This window comes from Podarcis cretensis (assembly GCF_951804945.1).
Source record: "Podarcis cretensis genome assembly, chromosome: 16".
In the NCBI taxonomy this organism is placed as follows: domain Eukaryota; kingdom Metazoa; phylum Chordata; class Lepidosauria; order Squamata; family Lacertidae; genus Podarcis; species Podarcis cretensis.
This window is the reverse complement of record NC_137186.1, coordinates 23,914,423-23,927,208: the sequence shown is the minus strand read 5'-3', so window position 1 is coordinate 23,927,208 and position 12,786 is coordinate 23,914,423. Positions and strand designations below refer to the sequence as shown.

General features: G+C 43.8%; 1 protein-coding gene across 11 annotated transcripts in view; it reads right to left on the bottom strand.

Annotated features, from left to right (window-relative positions):
- Positions 1-12,786, bottom strand: part of CIT (citron rho-interacting serine/threonine kinase) — a 114,035-nt gene that overhangs the window by 81,331 nt on the left and 19,918 nt on the right. For 9 of the 11 annotated variants that reach the window (XM_079956286.1, XM_079956291.1, XM_079956289.1 and 6 more), the window contains one exon: positions 10,389-10,569. In XM_079956286.1, the coding sequence (XP_079812412.1) occupies positions 10,389-10,569 (181 nt within the window). Of the gene's footprint in view, positions 1-10,388; positions 10,570-11,381; positions 11,501-11,537; positions 11,679-12,786 lie in introns of those variants that run through there. The other 2 variants (XM_079956288.1, XM_079956287.1) reach the window with 2 other exon arrangements.

Genomic DNA, 12,786 nt, shown 5'->3' with positions numbered 1-12,786 from the left:
AATGTTCTTCCTGTCAAGGATCTAAGCAGCTAGCATTCCTTCTCCCTATCGTACTCTATTGTGTTTTGAATCATCTCAGGCAGTCAATGTAGAGTTTCACCACCAAAAATGCCACTTGCACCCATAGCAGCCCTAGGAAACTGACTTCAAGATTATAGATTTCATAGAATTATAGAGTTGAAAGGGACCCTGAGGATCATCTAGTTCAACCCCCTGCACCGTTTACCTTCCCGCTGGAACGGTACCTATTTATCTACTTGCACTTTGACGTGCTTTCGAACTGCTAGGTTGGCAGGAGCAGGGACTGAGCAACGGGAGCTCACCCCATTGCGGGGATTCGAACCGCCGACCTTCTGATCGGCAAGTCCTAGGCTCTGTGGTTTAACCCACAGCGCCACCCGCATCCCAAGAAAAGGTATACAACAGGTCATATTAAAGCATGAAATGAACTTGGGCCATAACTTTGTTCCCAAACAAGCACTTACTTCAATATGCTGAATCCAGCTTCATGCAACACATGGGAAGCTGCCATACACTGAGTCAGACCATTGGTCCATTTTGCTCAATGCAATCTACACTGGCTGGCAGCAACTCTCCCGGATTTCAGGTAGGGGACATTCCCAAACCTATCTGAAGATGCTGGGGGTTGAACCTAGGACCTTTATGGAAAGCAGACACACTACCACTGAGCTATGCCCTTCCCCCAAACACCTACCCATTTCTTATTTCTTACATTTATATAACTACCCCTGCACCCCAGGAGCTCAAGGTGGTATATATGGTTCTCCCCTCTCCATTTTACTCTCACAACAACCCTGTGAGGTAGGTTAGGCTGAGAGACAGCAACTGGCCCAATGTCACACCCAGTGAGCTTCATGGCTGAGCGGGGAATTGAAACCAGGTCTCCAAGGTTATAGTCTGACACTCTAACCACTACCCCACCACTGACTCTAATGTACATCATCACTAAACGGTTTTGACAGCTCTGTTCACTGAAAACTAGAACTCAGATTAATGGGCAGTAGCACCACTGAGGTGTGGCATGAAAAATAAAAGCTATCCAAGTCGCATAGGATCAGGAAACTGCAAGACTGTTGCTGCTTCTCTTCCGACATCTTCATTTATAGAGCTATTGAAGTATTGGCCTAGTTCATACAAACAGATGCAGCGGTAAGACTGTTTCTCGACTATATCCTATCAGACTTCCAGCAGGTGACTGCAGGAGTCTTTTCCCAACCCTACCTGGAGAGGCCGGGAATTGAGTCTGGAAACTTCTGAACTTCTAAATCCTCTTGGCTTTAAAAGAAGATTAGACAAATTCATGGAGGAGAAGGCTACTGATGGCTACTAGCCACAATGGCTATGTTCTGCCTCCATACAGAGAGGCAGCAATGCTTCTTAATGTCAGTTGCTAGAAACCAAAGGAGGGGAGAATACTCTTGTGCTTGAGTCCCAGAGGCAAGTGTTGCCAGAGGCGCTGTGAGATCAGGATGTTAGACTAGGTGGACCATTGGCCTGATTCAGCAGGCTCTCCTTATGTTCTTATGTACGCACAGCTCTACCCACCGAGTTACAGTCCCTCTTGGTCATGCAATACCACTTCCGGTTGCTAGTGGGGAAACGTTTGTGAACTTTACCACCCTATAGGCTATTGATATGAACTGCTTAAATTGGGGACTGATCCCTGGTTTCTCATTCTTTCTCTTCCTACAGAACTCTATATACTCTGTTGGTGAAACTACCAAAAAAGCCCCTTCTGCAGATCATAAAGCCCAAGAAGGCCAGTAGGGAAGGAGGTCATTTATCTGTAAACTAAATAGAAGGGGAGAATTAATTAATTTAACCCTCTGAGACCACCAATTTTGGTAGTACTAGCTTAAGTAACAGCCCATCTCAGTTTTCCCTAGAACCCTTTTCACATTTAATAACTCTTCTGTACAATATAATTTAAGTGCCTAAGCCTGCTGAGGAAGTATTTTTTTCCACAGGCTGCCTAGAGTTTTTAAAATGTCTTCCATTTAATAAAAGTATAGCAAATTTGTTTTTTCCCCTACATTTCAGAACTAATTAGATTTTTTTCTACTGCAGTATATTTGAGGAAGGCTACACACCTGGCATCCTGTAGGTTTAAGACTATTGTGGTTTGCTCCGTGTGGAGCTGCTTGCGGAGACAATCCAGAAACTTCCAGTCACCCAGTACGTTCCCTAACTGGTGTTTTCATTTTTTTATTCTATTTTTTATTATTTCTAAATTATTTTAAATAAATAACTGGCTGGCTACTGGCAGCAGCTAGGATGCTTATAGTACAAGTGTGGAGGACGCCACAGGCCCTGCTAATATCTTTATGGCATGAAAACATACGGAACCTGGCCATCACGGAAAAGATAATGCATAATATTGTTATGAACTTTGCAGGGGGGAAGGCTAGATCCCCCTAAATGTGTTGTGGGTTTGTGCCAGATCCTCCCCATAATTCTTGGCTTTAGTAAAAGTCAGAATTAAACAAGGTTTGATTACACCGGGCCAAACGCAGAAATTCCTACATTTAGCGTATGCAAACAAACCAGGCTAGCAGGGCAGGGCCAGCTGGTGCAAACCTTTAAGGCAGGCATGGCCAAACTTGGCCCTCCAGTTGTTTTGGGACTACAGCTCCCATCTTCCCTGGCCACTGGTCCTGTTAGCTAAGGATGATGGGAGTTGTAGTCCCAAAACAGCTGGAGGGCCAAGTTTGGCCATGCCTGCTTTAAGGAATAAAGCAGAGTAAATGGCCCATCAATGGAAACCATCATCAGGGCAGAAGACTCCCAGCCAGTCAACAGAGGAGGGTGGTTTCCAAGGTTACAGGGGGCCCCTTCTTTGCTGAGTGCTAGTAGACAGAGGTGCAGTAGACAGCGCAGGTGGCGCTGTGGGTTAAACCTCAGCGCCTAGGGCTTGCCGATCGAAAGGTTGGCGGTTCGAATCCCTGCGGTGGGGTGCGCTCCCGCTGCTCGGTCCCAGCGCCTGCCAACCTAGCAGTTCGAAAGCACCTCCGGGTGCAAGTAGATAAATAGGGACCGCTTACCAGCGGGAAGGTAAACGGCGTTTCCGTGTGCGGCTCTGGCTCGCCAGAGCAGCGATGTCACGCTGGCCACGTGACCCGGAAGTGTCTCCGGACAGCGCTGGCCCCTGGCCTCTTAAGTGAGATGGGCGCACAACCCCAGAGTCTGTCAAGACTGGCCCGTACGGGCAGGGGTACCTTTACCTTTACCTTTAGTAGACAGAGGAAAAGGCCAGGTTTAGGATTTCTAATAGGAATGCTGTAGGCCAGGGATGTCCAACCAGTAGATTGCGATCTACCAGGTTTTTTTATACAGTCTCTTGGGAGTTGGACATGCCTGCCGTAGGCTTTGGGAGCTCCTTGGGAGCAGTGAGAAGGAGGAAGAGGGGCAAAGCTCCATGTGAGCTGGGAATGACAGGCTGGAACTAAGAGACACAGGGAGATGGTGTTTTGGCTGCCCTGGAATCCAATACTGCACTCCTGCAGGAAGCAAGGCCACTAGAGATGTGAATGCTTTGAACTCTCCACAGTAGTTTCTGGTGCAAATAAAACCCTGTAACTTAAAGATATTATTCTCTACCGTACCTAATTTTCCATGCCCAGCTAGAATCTTGTCGCTGCTAGGCAGAGTTTGGGGGTGGCATGCAACAATATAAAAGTCTCCAAAGGTTTAGAAACCACAGAACATGTTTATGTGGTATAGTCGGATTTCATTTCTAATGCTACAGGGCTCTTTGTCGCCACCAATGTGGAAGTATGGCAATCTTAAAAGCTTATTTACAGGTGTTTGCTCATGTTTTCTCACTTTGTACTTAAGAAAGAAACTGATGGCCCTTTATTTGAGTTTCTTCCCCTTGTGTTATTTTTTGTGCATGATTAAAATTTATTTTATTTTATTTTATTTTATTTTATTTTATTTTATTTTATTTTATTTTATTTTATTTAAGTGAATTCTTATCCACCCTTCACCACAAGGTCCCAGGGCAGGTAAGAATCATATAGTATTAAAACCTAATAGAACTACTTGGAACAAACTAAAGAATATATACCAGACAATAGAGATGGTATCTCTCACACACAAATAAATAAATCACAAAAAAACTTAGCTGTCAATGTCCAAGCTAAAGAGGAGTATCTTCTGGAACCACATTCTGCCCATCTTAGAAGAATTTCATTAGCTGTGAAGTTGTTTCAGGACCATGAAAACCCTACACTAAAGAGTCTTGATTAAGGGTGTTTCAGGAAAAAACCCTCTCTCATACAAGCTCCCCACACCCTGCAAGGTGATAAGGTCTTTGGATGAGACCCTGCTATAGTTTACCACTCAAAAGGGGCCTTTTTAAGTAGTGGAATATCACCTGCCACCACTGTTCCCCTTGAAGTCCACAAGGTGGGCCCATTCCTGTGGTTTTTTGATGAAAGGTTTGATGCACTATAGGCAATCCTTTTTTAAAAAAATCCTTTTGCTGCCTTGAAAGTTTTTAATGGGTCCCAACTGTTACTAAATGGTGTTGTAGATGTCAGTGTTTACATTGCTTGTAAACAACCCGGTTGGTCTATTTGGGGGCAGAAAGCCAGTTAGGAAACAAAAATAAAAATTAGCCATCTCCTGCAAAGGCTTGCTCTAAATCCTCAAGAGGGCTTTCATGCAAGAGCATCTTCTACAGTCTCTGTCAAAACAATAACTAACCAATATTATCATAGATTTGCAAAAGCATGCAAACTATTGCATTGCTTGAACCATGGATGTTTGCCACCTTGGGCTACTTTGGGAGGAAGAATCGGACAGAAATAAATAAAATAAATAAGTAAGCTTGAGCTTGTGGCAGGCGAGCACAACAGCACCCACCAGCCCTGTCTACAACTTCAGCTTCGTGTGCATCTGATGCAATCTTTACAGTACACAGTGCAGAATTCCAGATGCATAGGCTTAAGAATGCATGTGACTTTGGACATTGTCACAACTCCTAATGCCGAGATGCAATGATCATGCATTAGAGCCAATGGGGCAATATGGCGTGGGATGGAGGAAGAGAGACGATCCCAACGTAATACCTTAGTTTACACCATTGATGTCGGGAACCTGTGGCCCTCCAGATGTTCATCAGCATGACCAATGGTCAGAGATGCTGGGAGTTGTTGTCCAACACCTTCAGATAGGACCACAGGTTCCTCATCCCTGCTTTAAAAGGTAAAGGTACCCCTGCCCGTACGGGCCAGTTTTGACAGACTCTAGGGTTGTACGCTCATCTCACTCTAGAGGCCGGGAGCCAGCGCTGTCCGCAGACACTTCCGGGTCACGTGGCCAGCGTGACGAAGCTGCTCCGGCGAACTGGCACCAGAGCAGCACACGGAAACGCCGTTTACCTTCCCGCTATAAAGCGGTACCTATTTATCTACTTGCACTTAAGGGTGCTTTCGAACTGCTAGGTGGGCAGGAGCTGGGACCGAACGATGGAAGCTCATCCCGCTGCGGGGATTCGAACCGCCGACCATGCGATCGGCAAGTCCTAGGCGCTGAGGTTTTACCCACAGTGCCACCCGCGTACCATCCCTGCTTTACACACACATTAATAGGCTGAGTAAATGCTGGTTTTCTCCAAAGCCAGAAACCAGTTTCCAATGCAGAAAGTGTTTTATTTACCAAATTCTTGAGAACCCCAGTTCCTGCTTAAAAAGAAATTCCATTTTCTATCCCTCATCAATGTACCTCAGTTACAACAACACATAAACAGCAGCTTTTTGAGGGTCACTGAACAGGAAGCCTCAGATGTTTAAGGAACTTAATAGACCAGCTGATGACATTTTTCAAGGCTTGTATCAAGACCGTGGGTGGTTCTTACATGACAAAAAAAATTCAGCCCATATAGACATTCTCCCACCAGTTCTCAGCTCGTTAAAGTACTTAGTTTGGTAATTAGTTCTCAGTAGTCCTTGCCCAAGACTTCTCACGGGTTGAAGCAGAGCCGAACTCCACACACAGCTCACAGGAAGATAGCAACCCATGTACCACTTCAGACTGTAGGTGGGAGAATCACATGACAGAATGCCCCTATCAAGTGATACCAAAATAAATTCCCTGCATGTAGAAAACGAGAATGTCAACAAGTCTTTTCCCTGATATGCTAGTTTTCCATGTGGAGGGAATTTTAGTTACTTCATTTGTAGGGAGCGCCCTTGCATTGTAAGACTCCTTGTACCAGCACTCTAGAGTGGTACACCCCAGACACAGGATACCACCACCTCAGTGAAAGCAAGGCCCAAGATTGCACAAGGTGCTTTAAGGGTCAGGATTCAACTTCAGAGCTTGCTGCCCTCTCTCCTCCCCCTCCTATACTTTATGGTAACAGCAACCCTGCAAATGCCATCACTTTCCTTAGCAATGCACTAATGTGTTATTAAGACAGGGGAGATTTCGCACTCCAGCATGGGTGGCACTGTGTCACATCCACGCTCGCTAATTCAATCCATGTCTAGTGTCTACTAAACAAGCAGTTACTGATCAAAATAAATCAAGGCATGCACATGGCTTTGTGATTTGCAAGATGAAGTCTATAAGCAATGGACTGTGTTACAACCCAGAATTTTCCTTATCAACTGGAATGCCACACAGCTTTTCTGAATGTGGAATTATGAAATTCTGGTTTCAAATCTGCGTGAAACCAGGATTCCTGGTCACTAACAGGCATCTGAGACCCGAAGCAACTCAGATGGATCTCAGTGGGGAGTTCAGTCCTTGTATCCAATGTCTGTCTAGCTCACAATAGGTCTGTTGAAATTGGTAGACCTGACTAACGTACTATGTTTTTAAATGTGTTGGAAGCCATCCAGAGTGGCTGGAGCAACCCAGCCAGCTGGGCAGGATATAAATAATAAAATTATTATTATTATTATTATTATTATTATTAACTTTGATAAATTAATTTCAATTAGTCTAACTCTGAGTAGGACTAAGATTGGGTAGAATCCTTGTTCTCCCACACAATATACTTATCTAAAATACCCCAGTTGAGGTATGTCAGTTAACAAGCAGAAGGACACTGTTCCTTATTATTCCATTGACCCAAGCACTCACAGAAGCATCCTAATGTTCTGAAATTATCTTTTCTACATGAAATATATAGCCATTCTTATAAGACATCAAAAATGATAATGGTATTCAAGACCGAAAAATGAGAAGGGCAATTAAAATCATTGCTTCCAGATGTATGGCCATCTTATAAGCACCTCTCTCATTATTTTAAAGGGCAAGCTTATCAACCATTTCTATGCACAATGTCTAGGCTCTTGTTTCATCTCAATAGCTGGAAGACCCTGTTGACTGAGAAGTACCTGCCATACTCCACAATTAACAAAAATGGTTCCCCAAATTTTAAAAATACACAGAGCATATCAACACCACTTAGGCACACACTATTGTCATTTCCTCTCCCTAGGGAATTCTGGGAACTAGTCCTGTGAGGAGGGAGTAAAGCTTTCCACCAGAGAATTTGCAGCAACTGCACAACACTACAATTCCCATGATTCTTTGGGGGAAGCCATTTCACTTAAACCAACATAAAACTCTATAACAGTCTGCAGCAGCGCTATTTTTCTGGAAAAAGAGGTGCCGGAACTCAGCATGAACACCTCCCTCATTCTCTTAGAATGGCAATGGCACCCACCTGAGAGGTGCCGGAATTGAGTTCCAGCTGAAAAAGCCCTGGTCTGCAGTATAAAATAAATCCAGAGAATCAGAATGTCTAGGCATATTCAGCAACACGACTTGGAATCTTGAGAGGTTTCCTAAAACTATCATAACTGACCTTGCTACTTTTTAATTATGTCATTTGAGGATGCTGCACCTAGCCAGAAACAGACAATTAATCCTCTGGTTCTGACAATAAACGACAATAAATAAACAGTATCTACCAGATGTACATGGAATTAGTGTAATATGTTTGTTAACGTTTCTCTTTAAGAAATATCTGCTATTGCAAGAAAATCTTACTAAATCTGAATGAAATTATTTTCAATGTATCCTAAAAATTATAAGGTGACCACAGAAACTGTCCAGCATCCAAGCCAAAGCAAATCAACCACAACCCTTTACTGTACAGGCACTGCCTTCTCACACATCCAAGATAGTCTTCACCAAGTTGCATGCCCATGTCGGAGGTGAAAAAAATCCATCTGACAGCCAAGCTATCCCATGGGTCATCAATAAACTAATGCCATAAAACATGATCCGTAAAGTCAATGAACACAGTATGCAATCTGGACTTCCAGTTCAACTAAGATGGCTCAAGTATCCTGGCAACAATGGTCTATATATCTCCGTACTGAGATCTATAATCTCAGTTATGGACTAATTTTCTGGACAAGATCATACCAAAGAGTTTCATCTATTGGTCTCCAACTCAGTGCTAAATATTAATAGCAGCATTTGTAAAATGCTTTCAGATGTTCAAAGCACTCCCTATACATTATCTTGTTGCAATCCTTACAACAGTCCTGCAAGGTAAGCTGATGCAATTAGCTGCGCAAGGCAGATGGGGGCCACAGGCTGAGAGGGAGATGCTTGCCTAAAGCCAGTACATGATTTTATGGAAGAGGCAAGATTCAAACCAATGCCTTAGCCACTCTTTATTTCTATTGCAATCAGAGCAGATGTTCTGGAGCACAATTTAAAGTCTCAGAAAAAGTCTCTGATCTTTTATTTCAAGATCTTAATTGTTAATTTGATCACTATTCCTAGTCTAATCTTCAGCTTCCAAAATTTACATTAAATATATATATATATATATAAATTACCTCCTTGAATAAAGGTTCATTTGTAAAAGCCCAGGGGAATTGCCCTGCTGGATCAGACTAAAATGACTAGAAGACTCTGGGCAGCTTACAAGTCAGATGTGAAGGTGACAGCCTCTATTTTATTTTATGCCCCCAGCATTAGGTATTCACAGAGGTATACTGCCTCTGAGCATGGAGGTTTCAGCCAATAGCCATGGATAACCTCCACGAATTAGCCAATATAAACCCCACCGTTCCATCACATAGGTAGCAGCAGCTCAAGATGCCTACTGTGAAAAGGAAGATCTCCAATCTAGCAACCATCTTCCTAGTTCTTATTGGAACATTTTAAAAAGCTTTTCAGGAGCGACAATGCCAAAATTGAGCACAAAAGACATCAAGAGAGGATTGTCTCACTGGCGCAGAGGCAACAGCACCACCTTCCAATTCCTGCTTGGTACTCCCTTGTCTTCCTCCCCCTCCAGAAAAGAGACACCTGCGAGTAGGAGGACACCACAGGCAGTCGAGAAGCTCCCTTCTAATTGCTGGCCTATTTAAGGTTCCTCTCTGACTCATAACATTGGGAACATCGTTGGTGCCAGGAGAGAAATCAGATTTGGTTTCCAGGCTTCTCTTTTAAACAGATCATCTTCCACACATGCCCCAAGAGTTCACATTTTAAAAATATAGAGACCTGATTTGGTTAGACTTTCCACCCCATAATACAACTTGCTTTATACTGAGACATTGGGGGCGGCTAACAGCACACTGTACATGGAATCCCAAGTAAAGTCTCTGCATTTATCTGACTGGCAACCCTATAGCCGTTCTTCAGTTGGACATGCTATATACTCATGCTTTACTTCTGGGCAGTAGCAGCAAAAAAAATCAAGGGCCCACCAGACCAGAAGGGGCATCATTATACAACTGATACTCTTCCCTGTACCACTGTCGTATAGGACCTTCTATCTTCCCCTAAGACATCCAATCGCTATGGACCTCTGCATCATCCATCCTGCAGCTCCAATGCCTCTTTTGACCATGAGTTTTGTCGATACCTTGCTCCCAGTTTCAATGGGTAACCTGAGCTGCTAGTTTGCTCCCAGGAAAATGAACTCCACACCTCTGTGCCTCACCGGACCAACCTTGTAGACCTAGAGTGCTTAGCAATGCCCTAGCCATTTCACACCAATCAAACACACCCCCATCCCTCAAGATCTGAAACTCTTCTAAATTTCTCCTAAATTCCTGCAAAGCCACACAGAGAGAGAATTCAGTCAAAACCATTCACTTCCCTCTAGGATGTAGCAGACAGATTCTAAGACGAGGAACGTTAGACTCAGAATGAAGCATTCCTTTCATGCAACAATATTGGGAAGGGGGGTGAGAGCCAATGACATGAATCACAGCTAAAGCAAAGCCTGAATCATCTTCCTATAGCAGAGGGAAGACCAGTCAAAAGCTGGGTATTCACATTTCCCCAACCTAACCCCCCCCCCACTCCCTGTTCCACCGCCAAGTACATCAAGCACTGATTTTCCCCTATTCATCCTCTACAAAACAGCAATTCCTACTTACTCTGTTCGGAGAATCCCCAACGCCTTGATGAAGGAGAACCCTACAAACGGCAAATCTTCTCCTGAGAAACCTGCAGGGTTCAGCTGGCACAGAGAGGATACAATTCGTGAATTCTTGCCTGGTTCATCGAAATTTGAGGTGTCATCATCAGACTTGATGGTAGGCACAAAGGGGGGAGGAGCTGGTTATTTCGTAAAAAAACATAAAGAAGAAGGAACAAAAATTTTTTAGCTGCAGTTTGCTGTCAAAGTCCCTCTCGTTCAGCATTGTCAATGGCACTGCAGCTCCTGCTTTTAATCTTGCTAACACCAGCAGGCTGAGCCACTGCTCTCCAACCTATTACAGCAACAAGAGATTAACCCTTCGGCTGCCAACATGGCTACCATTCTGCAGGCAGAGAATCTCTTGCTGCTTTTGAACCAGCCTTGCACCTTCAAGAACAAGCCAACGACGGCAATATGTCAAGTTTCAATCTTGTCTGTCTGCAGGATGCTTCCTCCTGATCTCTTTGGACAAGGGAGATCCATCTAAGCAACTTGAATCAATGAAGCAAACCGGCTGCTCTGCCTACAGATGGGGTCGTGCCAAACAGAACCAGTAGCACCCGCAGTCTGGATAGCAGACCCTCGCCTCCCTTTACTAAATTAATCTTGTCTGTGGAAGCACTGCAGCTGATAAACCTCAGCCCTTTTGAGAATTCATGTTCCCAGCTTTGCTAAAAGACTACTGATGGGACTCCACCGCAGTCTAGCTTTAGCGCTATCAACTCTATCAAATAGGCAACAGTAAGAATAATTTCTCCCCCTTTAGCTGGCACCCTTAAAGCTCCTGCTCTCAAACTGCTTCATTTTAGCCTTCCTTTAAGGTTTAAATAAAGCAGCAGAGCTACAAAATCTTGAAGAGATAAGCTTTCCCTTAACCATGTTCAGCAGCAGAGTTGCTTGCTGGTCTGCATGTATACAGAACGAAGCCCTGCTCATTAGGATTATGCACCTTCGTTCGTTTCAAATATGCATTTAATCAATCAATGCAAATCATCGCAAAATGCAAATCAGCCAGGTTCTCTTTTTGCTCTGTGAAGCAGAATCCCTTCAGCCAGCTCGCTCCTCATCACAAGCTGATGAATGTATAGTGTGCTAATGCCGTTACCATGGATTCCGTATAGATCTCCAGCAGCTGAAGGGCTGATGGGAAATGAATGCTGGGAGCCAGCATTACAGTCCCTGCAGTGCAGACTCCCTGCTCCTCACTTTGTGCATGCTCCAGAGTTTAAAGCCTGCCTGACTCCCTCTATTCCTGACAGATGCTGATACTTATCTGACTGACACAGGCAAAACATGAGTCACTAGTGGAGCTTACTAGCTCCCTCTAGGCTGCCAGAGCCTTTTGCAGCCCAGGTTTTTTAACTCTTTGCTTTTTTATACATACTTTTAAACCATCACAAGTGAATGGCCAGAATTAATAAGCCAAAAAAAAAAGCGTCTTCCTAATTCAAATCACCCAGAACACATATTGGCAGCCTTTCATAGAGAAAATGCTGACACTGCTTTCACAAATAGATGAGCAAGCTGATTTTCTCAGAGGTTAAAAGTAACTAAGTGTAAACGGCAGGGTGGCTAACGCAATGAGGGGATTTATATTATAAGATACAGCCTAACGATTTTACATACAGGGATGTAAAGAATGATTTTTTTGAAACACTGTTTTTAAAAGTTGGTTAAATTAGATTTTATTTTCCCTCTTCAATAGGTGTATGGCAGGGACGTCCAACGCCCAAGAGACTGCGATCTACTCACAGAATAAAAAACTGGCAGTGATCTACCCTTGGGGGGGGGGGGGTTGAGGTCAAAGTTGTTCAGCTTCTTCCAGGGAAGGAAGTCAATCTTGCATAAATTTCCCTCCACTGTTACTTGATGAAACAAGGATAAAATGATGAACGTATCTTTGGATTCTTTTGAAACACAAAAGGCCCATTGCAGACTACTTGCTTCCTGACCTCTTAACCTATGGGCTTATGTGCTCCCTCAGTTTTCAGCCTTAACCATGGTGTAAAAATGCCTGGAACAAGGCAATGCCCAATCCACGACTACCTTCTTACCCAGATTTAAAGTTGGTAGCCAAAGGAACAATACCCTGTGGTTTAATGCTAACAATGGAATAAAGGAGGGAACAAGCCTGTGGAATGTTCTGTAATTTCTTAACCATGGTTAAAGATTGGGAAACAATCTTGGTGCTGCTAACCAAAAAGCAATATTAATCTGCACTCGAATTGAAATAGTCTATGACCTAAGGAAATAGCAGGTGCAGTTTTTAGCAGCTCTGTATTAGGAAAATACAGTGGTACCTCTAGATGCGAACGGAATCCGTTCCAGAGCCCCGTTCGCATCTAGAAGCAGAC